General features: G+C 35.9%; 2 protein-coding genes and 1 pseudogene across 7 annotated transcripts in view; 1 reads left to right on the top strand and 2 right to left on the bottom strand.

Moving 5' to 3' along the window:
* LOC105179355 (protein CASP) overlaps positions 1 to 11,377 on the top strand; it is a 17,063-nt gene extending 5,686 nt beyond the window's left edge. For 5 of the 6 annotated variants that reach the window (XM_088876238.1, XM_011102954.3, XM_011102953.3 and 2 more), the window contains 12 exons: positions 1,567 to 1,622; positions 2,281 to 2,446; positions 3,352 to 3,444; positions 4,215 to 4,343; positions 4,541 to 4,660; positions 4,892 to 4,972; positions 6,516 to 6,623; positions 6,757 to 6,900; positions 6,980 to 7,081; positions 7,611 to 7,690; positions 10,754 to 10,846; positions 10,976 to 11,377. In XM_088876238.1, coding sequence (XP_088732364.1) covers positions 1,567 to 1,622; positions 2,281 to 2,446; positions 3,352 to 3,444; positions 4,215 to 4,343; positions 4,541 to 4,660; positions 4,892 to 4,972; positions 6,516 to 6,623; positions 6,757 to 6,900; positions 6,980 to 7,081; positions 7,611 to 7,690; positions 10,754 to 10,846; positions 10,976 to 11,033 — 1,230 coding nt within the window. In that variant the 3' untranslated portion in view covers positions 11,034 to 11,377. The remainder of the gene's footprint in view (positions 1 to 1,566; positions 1,623 to 2,280; positions 2,447 to 3,351; positions 3,445 to 4,214; positions 4,344 to 4,540; positions 4,661 to 4,891; positions 4,973 to 6,515; positions 6,624 to 6,756; positions 6,901 to 6,979; positions 7,082 to 7,610; positions 7,691 to 10,753; positions 10,847 to 10,975) is intronic. The other variant, XR_002286329.1, reaches the window with a different exon arrangement.
* The window catches only part of LOC148784654 (secreted RxLR effector protein 161-like), a 43,266-nt pseudogene extending 18,358 nt beyond the window's left edge, over positions 1 to 24,908 (bottom strand).
* Positions 24,909 to 26,266: 1,358 nt separating this feature from the next.
* LOC105179360 (uncharacterized) lies at positions 26,267 to 27,418 on the bottom strand. Its single transcript, XM_011102965.1, has 3 exons — positions 27,124 to 27,418; positions 26,888 to 27,075; positions 26,267 to 26,734 (listed from the first exon to the last, which is right to left on the bottom strand). The coding sequence occupies exons 1-3, from the start codon at positions 27,416 to 27,418 to the stop codon at positions 26,267 to 26,269; spliced, it is 951 nt and encodes a 316-aa protein (XP_011101267.1).
* Between the last annotated feature and the right edge of the window lie 489 nt (positions 27,419 to 27,907).

Here is a 27,907-nt window from a genome sequence, read left to right as displayed (position 1 = left end):
CTCGTGTGTCTGATCCTGTGAGGATCTGTAGAGTTTGCCTTTAGCCATGCACAAGTCAGGTTTTTAATTGGAGTTCAGTGGTTGTCTCTTAGTTGTATACTCTGACAAGATTCATATTCTTCTCCTCTAGGAAAAAGGACCATTAATTAAGAAAGGTTTTTAAACTTGTTATTTTGCAGTTTGTGGCACCATTAATTAAGAAAAACACTGATATTTTTCTATCAAAAAGGCCATTGACTTAGTGTACATACTGAAATCTTTGAACCTTGAATGTTAAGCCACATTAATCTTCCTATAACATTAGAACTATTGAGCAAGTTGGGTTTCGGATTGGTTAAGCCTTATGGTGATTTTCCAGCTAACAAATTGTGAATCCGTGTGATGTCTTTTTTACCATTTGTTAAGAAATTTCAGTTTTGAACTTGTTTGTGATGTTCCACACTGGTCATATAACTGGCAGCCAAGTTAGAATTTTCTGTCCAAACAACGTGGTTCCGAAAAAATACTGGGTTTCCTGCACTTCCTTAGCCCTCTGTCGAGTAGAAGAATTCTACTATCTAATGTGGGATGACTCTTCAGGAATTTAGTTGCATCATCAATTACAATGGATCAACTTATATTTAATGTATTTAACGCTAAGATTATTCATCCAATACATCTTGGCAATAGTGGACTGTGAAGAAAGATGAGCTTATTATAAAAGCAAATTAAATAAGAACGTTAGTGTTTAGTTTATCAATGCAATCCTGATATCCTGATTTCATTGCATGAAGGCACATAAAACTGATGTACCTTTTGGCAGATGAAATCAACTTTGGAACTTCACATATTAACCTTATCTCTCTGATAATCCTTCTGCATGTTGCTTCCTTGTACCAACACGTTTTAGAGATTCAGGACTTACCAGCTATAAATTTGCCTTCCACGTACTCTCTGAATACTTTTTTCATGGTGTCAGATGGCTTTCACACGCTAATTGCATTCAAGGCTGGGTTTCCTTTGCAGTTTCTTTGTCTGCCTTTGGTAATCACCCTTGTAGAAAAATTGAATATCTTGAAAATAAAACCAAGCTGTTTTAAAATCTGACCTCAGGCACCATATAATTTCCGGGAACTAGATCGCATACTCCCTCAGTTCCATATTGAACTGACATGGAGTTTTACATAGATTATGTTTTTTTTAAACGTGCACCCACCTTTGTTCGAACTCAAGACCTCTAGTAGGAAATCTGGAGGTCAATCCATTGGGTTGTCCCCTAGGGGACTTGAGTTTTACTTAGAGTAGAAAACGTAACTTTTAGGTAGGTTTACAAGTTTGTGCTTTGGTGTCCCTATACATTTTAATGAGAATGTACTTTTGGCAAGAGAGTTCCATTTAGGAAATGCGATGTTATTTGCGTACTATCAGAAAGGAAATATGAGTGTTTCATTGAGGTTGATTGATTATGTAAAGATTGGGCTTGAACTTGCCTGCTGATGACGAAATATATTCTCCTATAGTGTGCCTGTTTGGATATTCTAAGCTTCAAATCTAAATGTTTTTAATTAACTATTCTATTACCTTCAGGGTCTTTTGCAGTCTCAGCTACAATCAGCTAACGAAGAAAGTGGACACAAGAAAAGGTATTGCTCTACGTTTATCTCATGCGCTGAGGAGTTTCTCATTTTTAATATTCTGTGTGTTTGTGACTGCTGATCTGAAGGAATCACCATAATGCATAAGATGTATACCCGTATATTTCTTTGCGGTGGTAATAGTTTGGTAAACTATTATTTGTATGATTATAGTATTTCTGACTGGTGGAGCCCATACTTCACTCTTTTTGCAAGGAGAAGCTGGATGATGCATCCTATTGTAAAATTCAGCCATAATTTGTGTGAATCTCGAGCTTGTTCCTATCTTGAAGAAGACTCATAACATATGGGACCTTACATATGTATTTGTAAAACTCGTGGCCAACTTGTGGCTGGAATTGCCACATGAGGTATTCAAAACAGCTTGCAATTGGGAGATACCTCTTCTCATTTGACCTCCAACTCAAACAAGTGAAATCAGAAGGACCCTTTTTCTTTAGCAAAAGAAGACCCTTTTCGGGTACTAGTATAATCTGGAAAAACTGATAAGTGAAATAATCTATATCGATATGAACAGAAGGGAACATGAATTCAATTTTGGTACTTGTCTCCTTTCTGCATTTACTACTCTTTCTCCCCTAGGTCATGGAGCTGTCCTGCTTTCAGGTTATGTACTTGATTTAAATTTTTGGCTGCCTTTCTGTAGTGATAATGCGGATGCAAATACCATGCTTGAGAATTCTCTTAGTGCGAAGGAAAAGATTATATCTGAATTGAATATGGAACTTCACAATATCGAGACAACATTATCAAATGAGCGGGAATATCATTTGAATGAGCTGAAGAAGTTGAAGACTTTGCTCAATGAAAAGGTAATTCTTTTGGTTTTTATTTATGAATTTCTTTTGGAGGGGATCAAGGGGGTGCTACTTGTATAAAACAACAATAATAAATTTACAAATAGTTAGAAATACATTGAGAACCAGAGAAGTCATTTACAACTATTAAATACATGTTGTTTAACCTAGAAACACGAAAAGTACTTAGGAGTTAGACAAGCAAGTGAAATTTCTTCTCTTCAAAGATTTGCTGATTTTCTCCTTCCATGAACTAGATGAAATACTTCAGGAAGCTTCCCAAATTTTCTGTCATTTCTCATACTACTGAGTTTCAGTTAAGACTTGTGCTAGTCTGATTGTCAAGATAAATCTAACTTTGGAGGTCCTTTGTGTTGTCAGGTGTGCCAACATCATTTAATTTGCAGCTCATATTGGGAAATTCAATTTCATTATACTAGTTAAGAACTAGAATCAGCAGTGATTGCCTGAATGTCAAAATTCAAAGTGAACCATATGATTCATTTTTTGTTTATTCAACAATGTCCAAGCTGAATTATTCGGTCCCTTTACATTAGGTTTATGATCAACCTAGATGCCCTGCTTAAGTTCAGGGACACTGTCCCAGAATCTAGTATGTCTTGCGTAGAACCATTAGTTTTTACATGATTCTTCGTTGGCATAAAACGTTTTAGCTCCAAAATGGGCTGCTTCTCTACATATAATTAGTTCTTAGCATGTTAGCTGAATTGCTCATGCTACAGTGTAGGAATGTATCTTCATGAATGACCCCTGCTCATTCATCTTTTTCAGCATACTTCAATTAATTGAGTAGAGTCTGGTTGACAGTCTTGTTCTCTTTAGATTGCCTTTGCGAAGGCATAAATTGAATTCCCCTTGTATTAGCTTTTTCTAATATTTAGTTTGGTTTAAACGCACAGGAGCTTGAGCTTGAGGAGTTGAAGAAAGAGCTTCAGGCGAGACCAACTGAAAAACTCGTTGATGATTTGCGAAAGAAATTAAAAATTTTGCAGGTGATGAACTCCCTACTTCCGTGAAAGACTCACATTAGCTATCTTGTATGTGATTGACTAAGGTGTGAAGACAGAAATACAGGCAAAAGAATTTCTGGATAGACGTTTATAAGATTTCACTTTTTGAAGAACCAAATTTAGCAATCAAAATCTAAGGACCTTGAGTTTATATGGGAACCATGAGAATGGATTTTTCAATATACGCTGAGTTTTATTTCGATAAATGGAAAACTCTGTTTCTGCTGCTAAATAATTCAAGTTGTATTCTCGGTTTATATAATCAGCAAGCGACACAATTTTCCTCATCCCATTTCATATGAGTCTATAAATAAATTCAGAAAGCCACTTATCATAGCTTTTTTATTCTAATCCATCTAAAAGTATCAGATATCCAATTTTTAGCCTTTCCAGATGTAGACTGATATTGTCTATCTTGTCAGGTGTAAAAGTTAGTGTCTACGGTCTGATGTTCATACGGTTATGATTAACATTGAATTTCAGCTAGTTTATGAACTACTCCACATTCTCACTGTAAACCTTTACATCCTTAAAAATTGATCCTTCTGGACTTTTATCCTTAGCGCGGATTCTCATTACAAAAACAGATTTCCTGACAGAAACACTAGGTGGAAAAAGATCTGTTGGTTGCTGAAAAAATCCTTATGTCAATAGACTTAGCTAGTAAACACTTTCCTTTAAGAAATTGTTTGAAAGTATCACCTACACTGCTCTATCTCCTCCTGTTTAGCAAACCATTTTAATTTTCATAGGCTGTCGGCTATAATTCAATTGAAGCTGAGGATTGGGAAGCAGCTACAAGTGGAGAAGAGATGAGCAAAATGGAGTCATTACTTCTTGACAAAAACCGGAAAATGGAGCATGAACTGACACAATTCAAGGTATGATTCTGTGCAGCAGCTGATTTTCCTTGAGCACATTATTCCTCATTGCTAATGACTCTTAAATGATCGTAACTATGGGATGCAAACTCTAGTATTGCAGCTAATTATGTCATAAGACATGAAAATTGTGCCATTTAGATCTTTTTCTTTTAAAGTATGTAGTGGGGTAAACAGTGTATTTCTATTGCTCTCAGGTCAAAATTGCTGAAAAGTCATCTTTGCTGGAAGCAGCGGAAGTTAAGATCAGAGAACTAGCAGAACAGATCAATGAACAGCAGAGGCTTATCCAGAAACTTGAAGATGATATCCTAAAGGTTACTTTACTTTTTTCCTTTCCCCTTGTTTTCTTCCTGATATGATGGCTGGTTTTGGTAACTGCTTGCATATGCTGTTTATCTATTGAAAATTTGATCTAATCTTTTATTTTGCTGTTGCTTATATATGGATTGAGGTTTAGGCCAAACTTTTAGCAATCTAAATGTCCTTTGTTGATGTAAAAAGATTTGTCCTCTCCATTAATAATTTTAATTAAATTTAAAATGCAGGGTTACAGTTCCAATGAGAAAAAGGGCAGTTTTTTTGATGACTGGGACCTTTCGGAGTCCGGAGGCACAAACCAAGTCGAGGTAAATTCTGTGTCACTCTTGGTTCCTTTTGCATTTGCTGATCTCGATATGCTGAAACTGCAATGCATCAAACTTTGCTCATATCCATTATATGCTTGCTTTCTGTAAACGTGTAAATGCTCGTATGCTTCTATTATGTTCCCTTTCTGGTGGCTTCTATAGCTCACATTCAACAGTATATGTTGCCTGAAAATTGTTCCTACGTTACGATGCCAAGTTTGAAATCTTAATTTGGTAACACGTAAAATACTAGAACTTTAGAGCAACAGGTCTATTCCTTTGGCCCAACACCTGCCGATTATTTTGTATCAATGTCTTGTCTGCAGTGACTTGAAGTGCAATATTCTGTAGCCAACTAATCTAATGGTTCTTGCATTGAGAAACATGAAATGACAAACCTCTCCATGGTGTATTTCTTAGGGTATGTGATATACTATGACTATTTACAGTAATATTAGAAACCATGGAACCAGATGAACGGAGGGAATAGTGAATAAAGCGAATGCTTTGTTTAGATCCTGGAGTTGAAGGAAGAAACTGATAAGAAAAAGCATTAGTTGAGCAAAGGTGATGCCTTACAGAAAGACCCATGATGGTTGCTGATCTCTCTCACTTCCTCTTCTGCAAAATAAAGTACAAATAAAAAAACTCGTGCAGGAGCATCAAGTTAGAGAGATGTTCAGTGTATTGGCTTTCACTTTTATTTGTGTTTGATGTTTATGCGTTTGTTCGTATCTTTGAAGCAAACATGAAACAACTTTCTGGGGTTATTTCAATTTGCTGTATACTTAACTTCTATATCAGAAGAGATGTCAAGACCAATACTTGGACAGCAATTGTCAAATGGCCCCAAAACTTTTAAGTGCATTTTGGCAAGTAGGAGCAAAACACGGGCTTCTACACATGCTCGACTCTTCATCTCCACTGATGTGTGATGGGTGCTAGAGAAGATGTGTGCAAAATCAGCGGCTTATGTATTGACTCTTAACAAGGCCTTTCCAAATGAATGGAAGCATAAATGTAACTCACGTGTAAATAGTGTCTGAAAATCACATTATGGGGCCAATTAAATAAGATTTGGTTTCTATCAAGGGACAATGAAATCCTGCCAAAACAATATGGTCCATCCGAACTTATTTAATATGGCAAATCATTATCTCCATCCTTGCCATTAACTGATACTTGCATAAGTCAGTTAAGTGGTCGAGTAATGCAGTTACATAAATTATCCATAAAGATGATGTAATAGTTAATTGGAATTGATTGCCAAGAAGTTTGGCATGCTGTTCTTGATTAATGTTTGCTGTCTTATGTCTTTTTGTGTCCTAGGATTTGTAACTAGAAAGAACCAGTGAACTTGTATTGTTATGCAATCTTTGTTTATTTTAATTTTTTTAGACCAGCATTTTTTTTCTGTATGCAGCATCAGACCAAAAAGTTTATTGCGAAAACAAAAGAGTTGTCAATTATGTCAATTTTCTTATGTATTTTATGCATGCAGCCTTTTTATTTCAACTGTTGTGGCTAACATTTCCTGGGACAGAGTGCAGAACAAAGGCGTGTTCCCTCCGATCTAGACCAAAGCTCTATGCTTAAGGTGATCTGCAATCAACGGGATCGATTTCGGGCGCGTTTGCGGGAGACTGAAGAGGTCTGAACCCCACCTCCACCCTGCTGACCCGGCAACCTCGTTTTTCTTGCAGCCCTAGGACATTTTGCAGTGATTCTATACAGTTTCTAATCAATTTTTTATTTGTTCAATCAACTAATTAAAACTATGCCAGGAAATAAGAAAATTGAACGAGAAGATTGGCATGCTGACGACTGAACTCGAGAAAACAAAAGCAGATAATGTCAAACTCTATGGAAAAATTCGTTATGTGCAGGATTACAATTCTGAGAAAGTAATATCAAGAGGATCAAAAAAGGTGCATAGTTGCAGATGGTTCATTAAATTTGTCTCCACTTTATGCTCATAATAACTATAAGCCATGTCATCATTTTCAGTATGCTGAAGACCTGGAAAGTGGGCTTAGTTCTGACGTGGAATCGAAGTATAAAAAAATATACGAGGATGATATTAATCCATTTGCAGCATTTTCGAAGAAGGTGGATCTTCTCTTTCTCTTTTGATTATTCCCTTGGTGGATTTTCTTTCTCCTGTTTTCATTGTTTCTTTTTTTATCAGTGATCAGTTTTTATAAACTCATGGCCTTTGACAGGTTTTTCCAATTTTAATCTGCAGTTAGTTCATGAACTTGACTATAGTTTTTCCTGTCCTTTACAACTTCTTAAGAATTATAACATTTCAACTCTGTAATTCTAGATTGCAGTAGTGGTCTCCTAAGATTATGTCACATATAAATTCCAAATTGAAGTAATGCTTTCAGTTTGGATGTTTTTGTGTATCCTGTTGAAATTTGTTTTTGCACATCACGGCAAGGTAGTGTGGATTATTTTTGGTTCCCCAAGATAGAGAATTACCTGGTCTCCTTATCAACATTTTTATGGCTTATGCTGCATAGCTTTCATGACATGAGTATCCGCACTTTTAGTTTGTTTGTTGTTTAAAGTTCACAGATATAGAATCAAGCTGAACTTTTGTTTATTATATCTTCTAATGTTTATAAAAAAATAGGAAAGAGATCAGAGGTACAAGGAACTGGGGTTGAGGGACAAAATAACCCTTAGCAGTGGACGGTTTCTCCTTGGCAACAAGTATGTTTCCCAATTCTTTGGCTTTATTTAATGCGACTCTGCTTTCTCAAATGCCATTGCTCTTTCTATCCTTGTTGTTCTTTTAGTATAGCAATGTTCTTATAGAGGAACTTTTCCTAATTCTATAGTCTATAGTCTGTAGTTAATGCACTGATAGATTCATATTACGGCTTGCTGTTTGGATCAAAAACTGGCACTTGAGTTTGGAGCAATGACTAGTAGCTCTAAGAAATTTTTATGTGCAGTCTGATACGATTTAATTTGAGGATAAAATATCAAGAAAGTGAAGTGGGAAACTACAGCTGGTGCTGTTGAAGAACACATGTTGTTTGTTAAATTATGCCTTCATCTTTAGTAGTTGAATGCGGACGTCAACAGAGCTAGATCTACCAACTTTAGTGAAGTGTTGAGAGAGGAAGAGGTAAAAGTGCGATTGACAGGGATTAAGGTTCTATAGTTTATCTGCAAGTCAAACAACCGAGGGGTCATGTAGACATATAGAAAGCGAAGTTGCTGAAAGAAAGAAAAGAGTTAGAGAATAGACAGACTGCACAGAGATAGGGAGAGTAAAAGTGGGATTGGCAGGGATTAAGGTTCTAGAGTTTGTCTGGAAGGAAAAACAACCGCAGGGGCAATGTAGACATATAGAAAGCAAAGCTGCTGAAAGAAAGAAAAGAGTTAGAGAAGAGAGAGACTGCACAGAGATAGGGGCAGCAGCAAGTAAGAGGAAAGAGATGAGATTTAGGGTCCAAATAACTCTTTTGGTTAACTTATTTAGGTGAAACTTTCTGAGAGCCAATCAATATGGATGGTAGAGTAACTGGACCCAGATAATCGAGCTTTGGTACTTGTGGAAGATATTGGCCTTAGTAACATCTTCACTAAAATCAATATTAGATATTTAACTGTTTGTATGTATAGACACGCAAGGACATATGCACAAAGATATTAAATAATTTACTCTAAGATTTTAATTTCCTTCTCAATCTTTGCCATTTGACACAATCGGGTATGGATGGCCCAGCTTCACTTGATCTAAAAGCATCCTCTGTTGCTTCTCAATTTTTTATTACTTCAACTATTACAAAGTAAAAGATTCTTTTCTATGCTGCAAGTTCACTGTAAATTAACTCACATACCTTAGCCAACCTAATCCAAGAACCATTGTTCTGCACAAATAATTTCATCCATAAGATGTCCGATGAAAAATGCCATAGAATTTAAAGTTTCAACAAGTACAGTGCATGCAAGATTACGCGCAGATAAATGCTATAGCCGTTTTGATTAAGTTGTTTAGAGGAAATTGGAGTGTTTAAAAATTTATACCTAAGCACTCCTTTTGCATGATGTGCTAAGATACCTTTAGATATCGTGTCTCGATGAGCTCCTTGAATTGATTGATTTGAAAGTGTTTGAGGTTGCTCTTTTGACGATATTAGCACCTTGATTGACGGCCAATAATCATTGCATTAGTAAGTGATCAACTAACTATGCTAATTTGAATGAGATGTGTCTGAGATTCAGATGTCTATGACACAATCAAAGTTTGTAGGCATACTTTCTATCCTCAAGTTCTATGATTGAAATTGTAAAGAAAGAGAGCAAAAAGGTTAAAGGACTTGGGAGTGATGGCTGAGATCAGCGGAACTTTTCATCTTGCATAGTGTAAAAGTGGGTGCCCTTCGCAGTAAAGTCCCTTGTCTTGCATTAATTGTCCTGTCTTAATTTCCAGTTGCCTCGTATGAACTTTTTGACAATTAGATTTAGATTTGGTTTTATCTGTCAATCCCAAACAATTGGATGCTCCAATTAATGAATTAATTTATCTAGGAAATTAATATAAGTACAAGTGTTTATCAATTGAATTTGTTTTCTTACTTGAGTTTGGTGGCTTCAAATTGAACATTGTCACCTTAATCCGGTTAACTTAGTCTACTTGAATTAATCACTTCTATACATTAAATCAACTACACTAATTAATGTAATCATGCATCACGTGTGATCCAATATTACATTTAACTTCAAAGATCTCGTCAATTTAATAACTATTGATTCATTTATTAACTTAATATTTGAATTGATAATCCATATTAGAGATAGACTTCACCATGTAAATATGTGATTCTTTAGGTTTACCTTAAGGTTAATTTTGGGATTTCAAATCTTATGATTTCAAGAGCAACCGTTATTTTATTAAATTATATATAAGAATCCTGAATCATGGTTAGCCTACAACAAGCCATAAAACCTTAATCTTTAAGGAAGTGGAGGGACCTTTTGGTTTACATTTGGATTGAAGGATTTGAAATCTCCTTAATATTTGAATATGTTTGGATAATTCTAAATTTAAAGGATTTCATATCCTTCCATTTTAACTCTAAACTTAGTTTTGAATCTTTTGATAAATATGGATTATCAAAATGGATGGGATTTCAAATTCTTTTCAAATAGAGTCATTTGAAATCCTTTTTCCAAATCCTTCCTCCAAATCCTAATCCATCAATTCAAAAACACTTTTTTTCCGTTCATGAGCACCATGTAAATAAGGTCATTCCATCAAATTACTTGACTCAATATGAATTTAGAAAATCCTATGTTTGGCTTATACAAAATAGTGGAATGCATAGGAGATTTTGCCTATTTAGTTAGATAGGTGGTGGATCATTCAAATGCCACTCCTTAACATTCATATACAATATTGCTGCAGTTATATATATTCCCTTTATGAGCATTATTTGATATGAGAACAAAACAAAGCACGACAAATTAATTAATGGTGTTTGAAGTCAAAGGACTAGTCTTAGTCTTGTATCATCATAACTAGAAATTTTCAACCCGACATATTCGTTCCAATAGAGAATTTCATACAAGGTCGTTGATTGTACGTTTCCTGACAAGCATCCCCATGCAATGTATGGTTAAACCTGGGTCACTAATGTAACATGTGAATGATTTTTTTCTTGAAATATTATCAAAATAAACGTATGATCAAATATTTATAGCACTCAAAACTGTAAATTGACTATTTGCCTTATTCACAATTAATGATTCAAATTCTTGCAGGTATGCAAGAAGCTTTGCATTTTTCTACACCATTGGGTTGCACGTATTGGTATTCACCTGTCTGTACAGGATGTCTGCCTTAAGCTACCTCAGGTTACCTAGATTTTGTCGTATTTTGCTGATACCCCGTTTCACTGCAAATAGAAAGCTTCTATGTTCCACGTTCGCTTGATTTTGGCAGTGTTGTATTAATTATTAATTAGCTTATTTGTGGTTTTGCAGCCATGGTCCAGAGGAAAACCTTGTTGGCGACAACGTTAATCTTCCACATCCTCAATGAACTGGAACACTTCTTTTTTATTTGTTTTGCTTTTCTTCTCCCGCATCATTTTCCAAAACACTTTCTACGCTTAGGTAGTAAGGCACCTCGGTACATTTCAAAATTGAACAGAGTTTATTGTTAAACATGTATTGTAAAAATAAGAATAAAATGATAATGTACGTCACTGGTTTGTTTGTTGCAGGGAGGAATTTGATACGTTAAGTGAACATTAAGGCCTTATGTAGGTGGGCGGGATACATGAGATGGATAATGAGGGATGAGATTGTATTATCCAACAAATAGATTGTCTACTTGTATGATTACATTTGGAATAATATATAGGGTAAAGTACAGTTGCCATCTGCGTTATGTTCATTTTTATAATCTGTGGTTACCTTTTTTTTTTTTTTTTTGGTCAATTTATTATTTCAACTTGATGAAAATTTTAAGATATCATATATGATCATTTTCTAATTTACTTTACACATTGAAGATAACTTGCTCTTCACTAGACAATAGACATATGATCAAATAGACCTCCGTCATACCTATCAATGTTTCTTTTGTTGCAAGAAAGGTTGACGGAGGATGATGTATCTGCATCAAAATCAAGAATTAAAAAAGTTCGCAGGGAAAATAAACTTTCCTACTCTTACCAAAACATCCTGGACATTCCTTCGGAATACAAGTTTTTTGAAAACTTATAGTGGTATCATAACGGGGCAATTATAATTTTAGTTTCTATACTTGATCACTTATTCAATTTGGTCTTCTAAATTTCCTTGTTTTCTCTAATCTACGGGATCGCTCTAAATAGCTTTTGTAAAAAATAGTTACATCCATCCCTGATGCTTCCTCTTCTCGAATGAAAGCTTCTTCACCTCTGCTCTGAAACTAGGGCATTCCTCCGTAGGGCAATCGTGCCCTTAGCTTCTGTGCTTGTAGTCTGACATAGAGGTGGGCGGGGAAGGAGGTGAAAACTGATCACCATGAAAGTAGTATCCGTAGTGCCTGTTGCTGATTTGGAGGAGTATGAAAAAGCCCGATTCGATCAGTGATCGTATGGAATAGATTGGACTGCTTCCTCGTTTCGTTTGAGGCTGATCCCCCCAACTTCTAGAAAATTGATAGTCTTAGTTCTTTAACAAGATCTTTGACAATTTTACCCCTTTTCTAACTTAAAATGTGCATGTTAGTCCTTCAATTCTCATATGAAAATGTTCATCCGAGCTCCCCCAAGAAATGGTATTAGAGTCTAGATTTATTGAAAAAATATATGTTTATATTACATTCAGATATTTCTTACCACTAACGGAGGAGACTTTTAAAAGTATGGAATCGAACGAAAATTCGAGCTATGATGACAACAGGTAATATTTCCACATTCTAGAAATACAAAGAAGGAATTTTCTAAAGGAAATTCTCAAAAAATATGACAACAGTCCATATAGGATTGAAATGACTCTTCTCACGTGGAAGAAGAACATGAATGGATGAGGAATTTTCAAATTCACTAGATACTAACTAAGAATTCGGTGAGGCGCTTACACTCAACCGAAGTCCTGGTAGAATCCCAACCAGGAGAAAAGAAACGGGTACATTCCTTCATCAATACAGTTCTAAAAAATTATGATTAAAGGAACTGATTGAAAAGAACTTGAACTGTATATCTTAAAAATCTCTCAAAATCTAAGAGAGATCCAAAAGACAGTTAAGACTATGGACATAGGTTAATCCATATACCTATAAAAATAGAAACTTTGAGCCAAAAGGTGGACAAGATTCTTAAGATCCTTCTAAATCCATACATGGATCTTACAGATCTGAAGATTGAAGTCACAAATTTAAAGAAGAACCAGAGAAAAAACCCTAAAATATCCAGATCCAAACAAGAGGGAATCAAGGATGCCCTTGGACCTGTATCTCTTCTACATCGGAAGGTAAATGCAATGAAAATTCCAAAGCTAAAGATAAGAGATGATTTGATCCTTGAAGCCATCAAATCCATCAAATAATGGAGGTAACGAGAGTAAATCTATCTGATCTCCAAGATTTGACTGAATCATTTTCCCAACTTGGGATTGTAGACTTGGTCAATGTTCAAACCAATGAAATCACTTCAGCACTACTACCGTTGAAGGGAAGTACAAGTTCCAATGATCCTCCACAGGATCATCTAATGAGATAAAGTACATATTTCCACACCCACACCACCCCGACGTTCGTGTGAACAAGATTAAGAGAAAATCCAAGACAAAATCCAAGGAGAGTGCCTGAAAATACACTTTGGGCAAGGAGTATGCTCCAACTCTTGCATCCATACGGAACTATACTCAACCTGATGTTATCGACTTCCAAAATATCGAGAAACTAATAGATGAATGGGTTGCAGCTATGAAGACAGCAACAATAACCCTAGAACTCGAAAAAAGATAACTTCATAAGATTATTGGAGTTAAGCTTGGAGGCTTCTGTGAAGAATTAATGGGATAATACCCCAAAAGATGGCTTCCTTGCCGGAGATTCAAAAAGCACAATGACAGAATGACTAGGAAGGCTTATTAAGATACACTTCAGTAGAGAAAGATACTTTCAAGGAAGTAGAACAAAGAAGGCTAGAGAAAACACACAAGCTTTCTTTAGCCTTGAATTAAGGAATATTTGCAAGGACAACTTGACTCAGTAGCAAAGAGAATGTCTATTCTTAAAGCAAACTGAAGGGTTGGTGATATCAAGTATCCATCCAAAAAAAATATGAAGAGACTCAGAGGTAAGATGAAAAAAACTCCTCTCTAGTGCGATAATAATGATTTTCCTACAATGATAGGAAAATCAAGCGAGACAAGGAAGAGGAAGAAGCAGAACGATGACTCCTACCCTAGGAGTTCCAATAGAACCTCTTTCAAGCGAAGATCATGGTGGTCTAAATCAAAAGTCAGATCATACAAATTTAGACAGAAGATCAGACCAACAAGGGCTTCATCTCAAGGATGTAGACGAACAAAGATGAGATCCACGGAAGAACTCCTACGAGGAGATCTTTCAGCGAGCTAATGAAAGTTTCAAAGACTACAACTGTTGGACATGCGAAGCAAAGGGACATATATCTCCAGACTACCCGTAGAAACGTGGGTGAACTACGAAGTTTGAAGCCACGCATGACATCCTAGATGTAGTTTACTATGGGGATTTGGTACCTATATACCAATTCGATGACCCTCCTTTAAATGAAAGCGTCTATGAGGAAGAAATAGAGATTGATTCAGATGGATTTTCAACCGAGTTAGAATAACTGCAACGAGGGAGATAGTTTCAAACCTCTGAAAGCTTGTCAGCATTCTTTTCAACGATAACAGTGTCTAACAAAACTATGAAAAGAATCATGTTCAAGATTCTAGCCTAAGTCCATATGATGGATTTAGGATTCGAGGAATTGAGAAAGTCCTCAACCAGATAGGTCTAAACCAGAGGAAACATTACATAATCTATAAAGTAAGTTTAGGCGAGTTTGCTATTTGCATGGAACTTACGAGTAATGTGATGGAAATGCAACATATTTCTAAAGAAGAAATTCTTAAAGAATTAAGTAAGTTTAGAGAAGAAGTTATTGTTACTACGAAATGGATCCACATAGGAACTATTGAAGTACTAATAAAAGCAACTTCTGAGGAAGGAATTGAATTCTCAAATACATTAATCTATAATGGATAGAAGAATCAATAACTTAAGAGATGGTTGGAACAATGATAAGAAATTTGTGTGGATGAAAATTAATGTTTGATATTCATCCTAGAATTGCATAGAACCTAGCAGACTCAGATTTCAATAGAGTCTTAACCTATATTAGGAGTTTAAGAGGAAAAAACCTTATGAAAGAAGGTAATAGACCGCATTCTATAACTTATAGAATAACTTTTACCCTTTCCAACACACATCATTTTAATTTATTTTTTAGGAAAGAGTATATTGAGCTAGAATTTTCAATCGAATTTGCTTAGGTAATGACACCAGATCCAATTAGGATACCTAGAATAGGTGGTGTTGATATCGTCATAAAAGATCACCCAATTTTAGACCGAACACGTAGCTCTGAAACTGAGTTTAGTAGCAAGATGTTCTTTTTGGAAGACAGGATTACAGACTACAAAGGAAAGGATAAGAAGTTGTTAAAAGCTTTAAGTACTCAAGAGATTAGCATAGATAATGTAAAACTTAAGTACCCTGAAGGATGGAAAGAAATACAAGTTATATTTGGCCTCACTAAGAAAGAAACTTTTTATCTTGTGAGGACTTATATCATTTACAACAACCTATTAGATATGAAGGCATATTAGAAATAACAGGCCATGAAATTCTACTTGTAGGACGAGAAAATGGGAGTATGACTTTGGAATTAAGATTCCTCGAAGATCATAAACCATGGGGAAGAAAATGTAATGGTATGGAATTTAGTCTTGAAAGTGTTACCAGATGGATTGAATGACCAATCCCTTGTCTATATATATCGATTGGTATATTATATGATCAATATAGCATAAAATATTTTGCAGTTTATATTGATTCAGGTTCAGAAATTTGCACAACAAATAAATTTTTTCTGGAGAAGCTATGGAAATCTTACCCGTTATTCGAGGAAGGGATTTTTTTACAGAAAATTCTAATACTCAATAAGAGAATATGAGAGGCAAAAATCATGATGGGAGGAGCACTTGGAACACCTTGGTGTAGGGTGAAAACGCCTCCTATCTACTCTTATGATACAGGTGCTGATATTTTGTTGGGTAATAATTTTATTCAAACTTTTGCAAAATATGAACAGGATACCATAAAATCTGTTGATATTTACTATTGGTGTGATAGTGAGATACAAGTTTTACAAAGAGAAAAGGTATTTAACAGGATAATGCCCATAAATTTTCACAACAAACGTTTGTGATTATGATGCTTAAACTAACTTACTCGAAAATGCAGGATAAGAGAAAATTTGGTAAAGCTCTTTTGTCTTTCAATCAATAGGGACTCATCGATAGCGATAGCTTCTATGAGGAATCTGAAGAAGAGATTAGGAACACCAAGGAAGTATTACTGGAGATAAAATCACTAAACATAAACGAGGAAAGCAGGTTTTCTCTCGAAAATGTCAAGAGGCTCATCCATAGGAATTTTAGTGAAAACTCTCTGGTATAGTGGGATAAGAACAAGATCGAAGCTACTTTAAAAGTAAAAAATAGAGTGCAAGTACGAGTATGTTCCATACAAGTCTATCCAGATGAACATGGAGGGTAAGAAGGATATGTAGGAACTCATCAAGGAAAATATCAAGCTTAAACTCATCAAGCCTAGAGTATCTGCTTACAATAGCCCTAGTTTCTTTTATAAGAAATCATTGTGAGATTAAAAGAGGTAAACTAAAGTTGGTAATTAGTTATCAAGGTGTTAATAAAATATTAGAATTTGATAGTTATTACATTCCTAACAGAGAACACTTAATTTATTTCATTAAAAGTGTAAAGTGTTTTCTAAATTCTATTGCAAATCTATATTTTATCATATTAAGATGGAGAGTGAATAAAAATAATTTACTGTATTCTCCACACCACATGGACGATATATCTAGAATGTGCTTCTAATGGAATTAGCTAATGCACCCCACATATTTAAAAAAAATGAATAATCTTTTTAAAGATTATTTTAAATTACGTCAACATTGACAACATAACGATTGCATCTAAAATTATGAAGGATTATATCAAACATCTTGAGATATTTTTTGATGCATACCATAGAGAAAGTTTAGTTCATTCTGGAAAAGAAAGTTGCTACCATAATCAATAAAATTGAATCCTTAGATTCTTATTGATGAAATAGGGATGGAGTTACAGGAACATATTGTGGAGAAAATTCTCAATTTTTTTGGATGTTCTCAAGGACAAGAAGTATTTGTAGACCTTCTTAGGAGTGCTAATTTTGCAGGAATTTTTATCAAAGATCTTGCGAAATACAGAAGGAATTTAAGACTGTTTTTGAAAGAAGCTGAAAGTTCGAAGTGGAAGTTGGAAGAAATCCACACTTAAAGGGTCCTTGAGCCGAAACAGGTTTGCAATAACCTTCCCAAGCTCACCATACCACAAGACGAGGATGAATTGATTATTAGAAATGGTGAACGGAAAGCTAATTGGATTGGCAGTTTTGGGAATCATTTCATAATCTTTATGAATGTGATATTATCTTAATGAATGTAGTAAGCATTCATCTGTGGCACTACGTATTTGTTGTGCTTACTATTTACGTTGAACGATGTTTTAACATCACAATAAATGCCCACAGACCAATTGAATAACCCATGTGTTGAGATGCGCATTGGATGACAACTATGAGCCAACGTCTGAAGGTTGGTCTGAAAAATCCAAAGTCGAGGACCTCGAGACTGGGCATCGAGAGTCCTAGATAGACTTGCACTAAGTATTACATTCATTTGATTAGTGTCGTGTTTCATTGGTGACAGACATGGGATGTCTTTAAAATTTTAGTCGATTAGTTGACAAGATTGTTAGTTGATTGAACTGACTCGTGGGAATCGTCACATGGAAGCCTTGGAGGCTTGGTCGGTATGACTTGAATTCTTGGCTCCGATAGTACAGGATTAGTCTTCAGACTTGAGGAATCATGGCAGTCGCATACATATGATGGCTATATCTTAGATCTGACGAGAGATGACTGTGTCTTCGATGTGGTCATTATAAGCCTTTTCCAGTGTAGTCAGATTATGTATTGAGGACGGTGGATTTCAAGAAAGAATTTATCCCTTATCAGTATATGATGAATATATTTCCTATGCTCTCTAAGATGGTTTAGACACTCTAAGTCTATGGCTTAATTTAATTTGATTAAATCAAGTCCGGTCCATACTTGAAGTCCAAACCCATTTGAGGGAGGTTGGAGCAAGTTAAGAAGGAGTTGAAACTCCTCACCAATGATGATAATGGAGTGGTTATTTCATCATGGTTGAAGGTTATATGTATGTGTGTATATAGGTCGCCTTGCAGGCAAACTTGGTAGTTGTTGAATTTTGAATTCAATTGTATGTAATATACAAGACTACATACATATCATGTATAACTAGCACCTAAGCTGCAAAATTTGTTCTCTTTCCTCTCCAAAAGTGAACGGAACGGGAGAATATAAAGGGAACAATGCACGTTGCTGCTCAACTATAGAAACAAAAAGATAAAGTTTCATTTTTGTTTCTATGCTTTTTGTGTCATTCTTTAGCCACTGGTCTAGCATGTTTATATGTTGATTATTATGCTTTTAGCAAACATCAAATGCCCGAAAATTTCAAAAGGAACACCCCTTTGAATTGTTTTAATTATTTTCTTACGTCATGCTTTTGCTGCGTTCCTGGATTGTACCGATTCTTTTAGTGGTATCATATCCCGATTCGGTGTTGTGGCTTTAGGATTAACATGTTATTATGTGTTGAGCATAAACAACGTGTTTAATTTGCTTTTGGAAAGCATGTTTAATGGCTTTAAGCGTGCGTGCCGGTAGAGCAGTGTGCCCAACGCGCATGCCTGGCAGCAACCGGCCGTCTACTGTTCCGAATGGTTGAGCCGTTTTGTGCCATTTTTTTTCAGAAAATTGGATTTTTCTAATTTCTACAATATTTCTGAAATTATTAATTTTGAAAAATTATAATTTTAGTTAAATTGGATTTTTCTAAAATTAAATTGTGTCTTAAATTAATTTGAAAATGGATTCTAAACAAACAAAGAAAAAAATTGTACATTAGATGTATGGTTGATATCCATTTCTTAACTACATTATTAGTATGTTATTTTCTGCATTTAATTATATTTTTTGTATTGGATATTGGATATCTATTGTTAAATACATGGATTGTACTTATTTGTATAACATATTTATATTTGATATAAGTATGTTAATTATTGTTTATTGGATAAAAAATGAGAATGATCACAAAGCCCATTGAGGGAGCATGACCCTAAACATGCCCTTAGAGTACAGGGCTCTTGACCTGTAGCGGCGGATTCAAGTACCACTTGCACGAGGTCATCACCAGATTCTAGTAAAACGACAACAATTGGATCACAGGAAGTACAAACTCCTGATGATTCAAGTCAACATAGCACCTTTGGGGTTAAAAAGGGAGAAATTAGCTTTAAGCCAATGGCTGAAACCACTATGGCTAACACTAATGAGTTAATAACTTCTTCTTCTACTTGGCAGGTCTACCAGAGAATGTAGAAAAAATTAATTTCTCACAAAGGAGTGAATTCAGCTAAGACCTTAATTGAAGCATTTGGAAAATATAACAGAGTCTAAATGCTAGAAGTGCCTAAACTAGAAGATGTCCGAGAATGGTATGATTTTATAGCTCTAACTTCAGTTCATACTATGTCACTAAGGCTTTCCGGAAATTTTAAAGCTTCCAAAGTAGATTAGTGGGATGAACGACTCATGGCAAAACAACCCTCACTTAAAATGGGACGATATTCTAGAGTTAAAGTTCGTATCAACAACTTTAGAAACTGCAAGGAAAGGGTCTCACTCAACATTTCATTTTATGAAGCTGCAGAGGCTAGACATGGTAGCTTTCAACAAAATCAAAACTACTTCAAAAGAAGCTCCACTAGTATCAGCCAAAAGTGAGGATGATATTTCTATCAGGAGAGCTTAGGAACTATGGGTCTGTCTCACTAATATGGACAAAGTGAAGTATCCTTTTAAAATCTTCTTGAACAAGTTAAAATGGATCATTCCTGTTCAATTTCATGACATGGAAAAGTATTGAGTTCACAGAAAGCTTATTTGAAAAGAGGAGGATGCTGATATTGGGAAATAAGATACCAGCGACTGAAGCTGAGGATCAAGACATGCAATATGCTGCATATTAAAGGCACCACGGGGTGCGATTGGATCGTCCCGGGAATACGGAAGCGGAGCGATTAAAATAAATTGTGTAAAATAAAATGATATCGCAATGAAACCACAAATTCCGAGGGGTGTACCCTTGGAGTTCCCGGGTGTTCGATGTAGTTAATAAAATTAAACGATAATAAAATTAATGGGCTATTGGTATAATTACAAACAAGAGGAACAAAAATCATAAATCAAGAATTACCTTTTTTTGATTTATTTCGCCTCCTTCGTTGATTCGTTCACCCAAGGCCTCAACATAGAGACCCTCTAAAGTTGCGTCCACACTACACCGGAACGTGGGATTCCTCAGTTCAATTTACTAGAAAAGAATTAAGGAGAAGAAGACACCAGTGAGCACAAGAGGGAGGGTTCGACAGAGTGGAATGAATAGGGAGAAGAGGAAATTATTTTCTTTCTTTCTTATGTATTCATTAGTTATTTCAAATAACTAACATACATATATATACCTTGAATGGATGCATTAAAATATGTCTAGGTTCATTTAATCATCCATAAGTTAATAATCCTTTATTCCAAATAAAGGATGACTAACATGACATTTTTCAAAAATGATTTTGTTAGTTAATAATTTTCTTTTTTTAATCATTTCCACCAACTTAAATAATGAGCCCAATTAATATAATCCATCATATATTTAATCTAATTAAATATATGAACCCAAAAAGCCTTTATTAAATAATAAGTCCAACTCATTAAATAATAAGGGCAATAAATTAATCTAATCAATTTATCTTTGGGCTTATCCATCAAATAGATCCCTCTCATATATAAGTAATCCAATTACTTACGGAATTGGTTCTTAATTAATTACTCGTCCCTTCTTGGTGATTTGTATGTGACTATTTAGGTTCATCTTTCATCTAGACTTGGGCTAGTGTCCAACACTATTATAAATTAAATCTAATTAATTTAATAATTATTGATCAACCTTGATCAAGAAAGCCCGTCACCATGGGTCGTCGTGTAGTAACGATCCATGGCACTAAAGACTAGGGAAAAATCCAGGTGAACTTTTAGGCTCTCAAGTCCATACGTGTGACGCCCCGAAAATAATAATATATAATTGAGGGATGAATTGATAAATTTTTATAAAATTTAATTAATTAGTAAATAAATTATGGGTCATAATTGAAATATAATAACATTTGAATGATTAAATTGGAGTTCATTATAATATTTTGGAACAATTTATATTAATTAAGAAAATTAGGAAGGACGTAAATGGTATTTTGAGAAAAATTTAATTAAATAAATAAAATAATAATAATATTATATTAAAAATAATATATATATAAGTAGAGAGAGAGAGAATTGAGAGTGGAGGTGGGGCCCAACTCCCACCGCCTCACTCCCTCTTTTCCTTTTTTTTTTTAATTTTAGTTTGTTTGTTGTTTTTAATATACACACACAAACATATGCACATACAACACACACAACAAATTGCAATTTTTTGGCGGGAGAAGAAAAACAGACGGAGGTAAGAAAATTGCTATTTTAATTTTTATTAATTTATGTAATTATATTATTTAATTAGTTCATTTATTAAATGTTGATTATATTAAGCGATATACTATTTAATTGGAGTACTTTATGATTTTGACTATTTAAATTAGTACCGAATTAAATATCAAATCGGATAAAAAAATGATATCGTTGGTTAATTAGATTATTAAATTTATTAGATTTAAATGTTGCTATAGCCAATTTATATAATTCCATGGGAATTGTTAACCAAATACGCAATTCTACGTATTGTTATTTAATTAAATTATATAATAGTGAGAAACTAATAACAAATTCGTAAGAATATTCCGAAAACTATACTTAAGAAATAATATATTGTTAAAGAGGAAGAATAAGGTTTTAATGATAATTTAATTTAAGGATGTTATTAAAAATGATAGTTATAAATGTATAAGGGGTTTAGTTAAATAAATTCCTATGAGTCACTTGATAAATCATAAATATTTTTATGAAGCCTATAGTGTCTAGTTATTGAGAAGAACTAGAACGAAAATTTATATTTCGATAGAAGTGGAGTATTAAAGAATTATTGGAAATCGTACTAAAGAGATTTAATATTATATTTAAAAGAAATTACGATATTATCGATATATTAATTGAATATGGTATAACTCATTATAGGATACGGAGGTGAGGTGAAAGGACTGACAATTAGCGGTTGAGTAGAAAGAAACGTTGTAAGATTGAGGTAAGTAAATAATTAGTATTATCTATATATGTTCTCTTTATTTGTGGTATTATTTGACTTTGTGGTTCATGCTGATATTGTTTTATTTGAAAATATATGCATGGTGAATGATTTGATTTGATTGATGGCATTGTGTACGTGGAATGAGAAAATACGTTGAAATATCATGTTTGTTGTATGTTGTGTTGTGGGTGTCTGAAAATGAGAATGTAATGATATATTGTTTTACGTTACTAGTTGCTTACAAGAATTGTGATATTTGGAAATGAGGGAGTGGTGGAAATTGAATATAATGGTGGCGTGAATACCCCTTGACGTGTTGAAAAGCCTATAAGGCGAAATGAAATGAAAAGAGCTTTGATGCGATATGAAAAAGATGTGATGTGAAAAGAGCTATGATACGAATTGAAAAGAGCTATGATGCGAAATGAGATTGATGAGCCGGCTGTCAAAGGGATTCACTTAAATTTATATAACGGTGAGATTGAGTTGACGGGAAAAATACGATATCACCTTCTGGTAAGCAAACTAGGAAAAAGGAAGTTGATTATTTTATTGTGAGATAGCTATGTGGTGTACTACAATTGATTATGTTGGTGTTAAATTGACTGTAACCCATGCATGTTGCCTACTTGTCCTGTTTGGGCTGTGTTTGATATACATATATAGATAGGGCTGATTATTTACCTACTGAGTGGCAGACTCATCCCTCTGTTAACATTTTCTTTCAGGAGTAGACTTTGAGGTGTTTGACTGTTGAAGAATAGGTCTACGCACTATACCCAGGCAGGTCGGGCCAGTATGCTGTTTTCTCCTCTTGTCAGCTAGAGTACAAATCTTATTTTGTTTGTATAAAGAGAACATAGGCGTAGCGATCAACTGTGGTGGATCACCTGTGGTGTTTGATTTGTATATACGTGAGGTTGTGGGTTGACTATGTCGTTATGATTTTGTGACTATGTATGCATATGGATAGATGATTATGTGCATTTATATATATAAACACAGGGATTATTATAAGTATGACGTTTAGGGTAGATATAGCCCTTGTAGCGAAGGGGGTGCTACAATACGGGTACGGTCCTTCTATTTATCGTCTCCCATCCTTAGCCTAGGGCATGGAATTGGGCGTCAATTTCTATCCTGAATTAGGCATCTATGTGTAATACTTGAGATCGCGTTATGCCAAATTGCTCGACATAGGAACCTCCTCTTCCTATTTGACCAATGACTGTGGCCACAACTTTATAGAGTGTAGACGTATCTCCAAGTGCATAGTACATACCTCTGTCACGTTTTAACAGGGGATGGATCCTCTTCTTTGAACTCATTATCCTCACTACAAATTTTGAATTCACTAGACAAGGCTTATGGTGATCATGTCTGGGACACGATCACCTCTCGCACGAATCTAAGATACAGTCATCGCATGCATGTGACTGCCGTGATTCCTCAAGTCTGAGGACTATTCTCGTACTATCGGAGTCGGGGACTTAAGTCATACCGACCAAGACTCTAAGACTTCCTTGTGACGAACCCCGCAAGTCTGTTAATTCGACTTGACACCTAGTCCATCGACCCATTAAGATCGCATAGACGTCCTCTGTCGCCAATGAAACATGACACTCATCAAATGAATGCGACTCTTAATTCAAGTCTCCATAGGATATTTCGATGCCCATTCTCATGGTCCTCGACTTGGAACATTTCAGACCCAATCCTAAATAGTTGATTTTATGACTGCCATCTAATGCGCAGTCCAACTGATGCACGGTTGTTTAGTGGTCTGTGGGCTTTCTTATGATGTTTGACATAAACGCAAACATAAATGTAATGAGCACAACAAATGAAATGCCAATAGCGAATACTCATTTTATTCACTGAATAATATTACACAAAATCGAGTTATTGTTATAATAGTTTACAAGCATGCCAATCCAATTGGCTTTCAGGTCACCTATTCTAACAATCTCCTACTCGATCTATAGCCAACCACCTATCGACCTCAAAAAATCCATCTTATCCAGATGTCGAGAATGGACGATTTGAGACATCGACTAATAAGTGAATCCGCTATGTTTTCTACTGAGATGGTAGCGTCTAAGAATATGTTTGGAACGGTGATGGGATCTCAGTTCCTTTGCTTGTGCTATCGCCATGTTGTTATCACAGAAGATAACTACAGGCTCAACAATGCTAGGTACCACACCCAACTTCTGGATGTAGTTTTTCATCTAAATCGCTACCTTAGCTGTTTCCAAAGCCGCTATGTATTCAGCTTCCGTGGTGGAATCCGCTATGGTATCCTTAGAGCTTTTCCAAGCAACCAAACCACAATTCAAATTGAATACAAAATCCGACTAAGACTTGGCATCATCATCGTCTGATTGGAAGCTAGCGTTGCTATAACCTTCCAATATCAATTCTCCATTACCGTAAATCAAGGACACATCTTTAGTCCTTTTTAGGTACTTAAGTATTATCTTGACTGCGCTCCAGTGCGCCTCCCCGGTGCATGCCCGATATCTGCTCGTCACGCTCAAAGTGTATGTGACATCAGGCCTGGTGCACTGGACATCATACTGAATGCTTCCTACAGCTGAAGCATAAGGGATGTCCGACATCCTCTTAAGTTGCTCACCAGTTTTGGGAGACTGCTTATTGGACATCTCAATCCCATGCCTCATGGGAAGGAATCCTCGTTTTGAGTTGTCCATCTTGAATCTCTTTAAGAGTTTCTTAATATACGGGGATTAGGTCAACCCTAACATCCTTCTAGATCTATCCCTATAGATCTTGATCCCGAGGATGTAAGGCCTCACCCATATCGTTCATGGAAAATTGTGTGGACAACCATATTTTATTGTCGCCCAACATCTTAACATTATTCCCAATGAGTAAGATGTCATTTACATAAAGCACAAGGTACGCAACCGCACTCCCACTGATATTCTTGTATACACAAGGATCAAATTCGTTCTTGATGAAATCATAACCCTGTATGACTTCATCAAAACGTGTGTTCCAGCTTCGGAAGCTTGTTTGAGGCCATAGATGGACTTTTGGAGACGACAGACCTTTTGTTCTTCTCCAAGGGAAGTATAACCCTTCGGCTGATCCATGTAATCCATGTAGATCCCTTCCTCAACAAAACCATTGAGAAAAACTGTTTTTATGTCCATCTTCCATATTTCATAGTCATACCATGCTGCTATGGCAAGCAGAATCTGAATGGACTTGGCCATGGCTATGGGCAAATAGGTTTCCTCGAAATCGACCCTAGGTCGTTGAGCGTATCCTTTTGCCACGAGCTTAGCCTTAAAGGCTGTAACGTTCCCATCAGCTCCAAGCTTACGTTTGTAGACCCATTTGCGCCTAATAGGTTTAATATTTTTAGGTGGGTCTACGAGGGTCCAAACTTGATTTGAACCCATCGAGTCCATTTCGGATTTTATGGCCTCAAGCCACTTATCCGAATAGATGTCCTATATCGCTTCTCCATACGTCCTTGGATCATTATCCAATTGATTGGTCAACCCTAGGACTTCGTATGTATCAGGTGGTCGCGATTCCTTGATTGACCTACGGAGGGTTGGAGCACTATCAGTGGGAACTATCAAGTAGCACCTCATCGCGTGGCTATCAATAGGAAGACCCTTTTACAAGAACACTGCATTCTTGAGACAAAAACCTTTTGCTCAGAAGGATCACAGAAGTAGTATCCCACAGTTTCTTTTGGCTATCCGACAAACCTGCACAGACTAGACCTCGAGTCTAGTTTGTCTCCCACTAGCCTCTTGATGTATGCGGGCTACCCTACACTCTTAAATACTTGTAGGATGTAGGCTTGCCATGCTAGATCTCATATGACGTCCAGGGCACTATCTTAGATGGCGCCTGTTAAGTAATTTGGCCACCGTCTCAAGAACGTGACCTTAGAAGGAAGGGGGAAATTTTGTAAAACTCATCATGGATCGAACGATGTCCAACATGGCTTGATTCCTTCTTTTAGCTACGATTCAGTTGTGGCATTCTAGGAGAGAGAATTCCAATCTCCTTTAAATAATTAATGAATTCACCACTTAAATACTCTCCACCTTGGTCCGACCGAAAGGGCTTTAATTTTACGATCAATTTGATTCTCGACTTCAAGTCTATACTCCTTAAACCTTCTAAAGACCTCAGATTTGTACCTTATTAGGTAAAGATAACCGTACCGTGAGTGATCATTGGTAAAGGTTATGAAATACGAGAATCCTCCTCTAGTTGGAGTATTTAATGGTCCACAGACATCTGTATGGATCAAATCCAAAAGACCGTTGGCAAGCGCTCTTTGTCCAACAAAGAGCTTCTTGGTCATTTTCCCTTTCAAATAGGATTCAGGAGTCAGTAGGCTGTCCAAATCGTCTATCTCTAGACTCTTTGATTCTACCCACTTTCTCATCCTATCTTTTGAGATATGGCCTAGCCTTGCGTGCCATAACTGTGCGTTTTCATGATTATCTATTTTTCGTTTATGTTGGGCAGTCATAATCCAATTAGTCTGTTGGAGAATATATAGACCATTCACCAATAGATCAAGCAGATGATAGTTATTATCAATCATCAAATAAAAACTATTTTTATTGATCGTAAATATATAACCATCATTGTGTAAAACAAGAATGAAAATAATATTCTTGATCATGCTCCATACATAATAACAGTCTTTTAATTCTATCCGAATATGATCACTAATAGCTGAGTCGAGAGATCCCATGGCTTTTGCAGTGATGGCCTTCCCATTGCCTAGCTTTAGAATCATCTCATCCTTACTTAGCATTCTGCTTCTTTCCAACACCTGTAAGTTATTGGAGATGTGAGCTCCACAACCAGTATCCAATACTCAAGAAACAGAATCAGTTATCATATTCACCTCAATCACAAACGTACCTGGGCTGGAGAGGAGTTGTGGGCACTCCCTGTTCCAATACCCATTCCCTGGGCAATGATTGCGGACATCATTTGCCTTTGACCGTTGAGAACTGCCAACCTTCCATTTCCCTTTGCCCATTTCCACAGGAGCAGTAGGGGCACTTAAAGCAATAGCAGTGGCTGCGATGGCTTGTCCTTTGCCCTTCTTCCTCTTCCAGCGTCCGGCCCTCTTGACATTCGCTTTGGAGGTTGAAGCCCCTCCTGCCGATACTGTCGGCGTAGACTTGTCGGTCGTCGCTTCGTATTGGGCCATCATATTAATTAACTCATGAATAGACTTCTCAAGTCTATTCATGTTGTAGTTAATAATAAATGGGTCATAGGACAGAGGAAATGACTAAAGGATCACGTCAATGTACGTGTCATTGTCAAGCTCAACTTTAAGGTCTTCGAGCTTCTCTACTAGGAATAGCATCTTAACCTCATGACTTTGTATAAAGGATCCTTCGGCCATCTTGGTCCCGAAGAAAGCTTTTATAGCGGTATATCTAATATGCCTATCAGGAACCGCATAAACTTCATGCCATCGTTATCGAGGGAACATCATCCAGCCTAGCATATTGCTTTTGGATGTCATTGGACATTGAAGCCAATATGATTTTATGGATCTTGAGGTTGTCCTCAAGCCACTTCTCAAACGTGACACGTTCTTCAGACGAGGACCCTTCCAGCAAGATTGTTGGGAGTGGCTTGTCCAAGACATAGCCCTAGTTCCCGAAATCTAGGACGATCCTTAGACTTT

Source organism: Sesamum indicum, linkage group LG12 (genome assembly GCF_026168435.1).
Source record: "Sesamum indicum cultivar Baizhima isolate 11 linkage group LG12, ASM2616843v1, whole genome shotgun sequence".
Classification (NCBI taxonomy): Eukaryota; Viridiplantae; Streptophyta; class Magnoliopsida; order Lamiales; family Pedaliaceae; genus Sesamum; species Sesamum indicum.
Note: the sequence above shows the minus strand (reverse complement) of the source record. Positions and strands in the feature narration are given on the sequence as shown.

What these genes read in the sequence shown, in the direction of transcription:
- LOC105179360 (XM_011102965.1), bottom strand. Translation starts at nt 27,418, where the DNA reads ATGGCCCAATACGAAGCGACGACCGACAAGTCTACGCCGACAGTATCG. An exon ending in ACAACTCCTCTCCAGCCCAG is followed by an intron (nt 27,076 to 27,123) that starts GTACGTTTGTGA and finishes CTGTTTCTTGAG; the next exon opens with TATTGGATACTGGTTGTGGA. An exon ending in AATTAAAAGACTGTTATTAT is followed by an intron (nt 26,735 to 26,887) that starts GTATGGAGCATG and finishes ATTCTCCAACAG; the next exon opens with ACTAATTGGATTATGACTGC.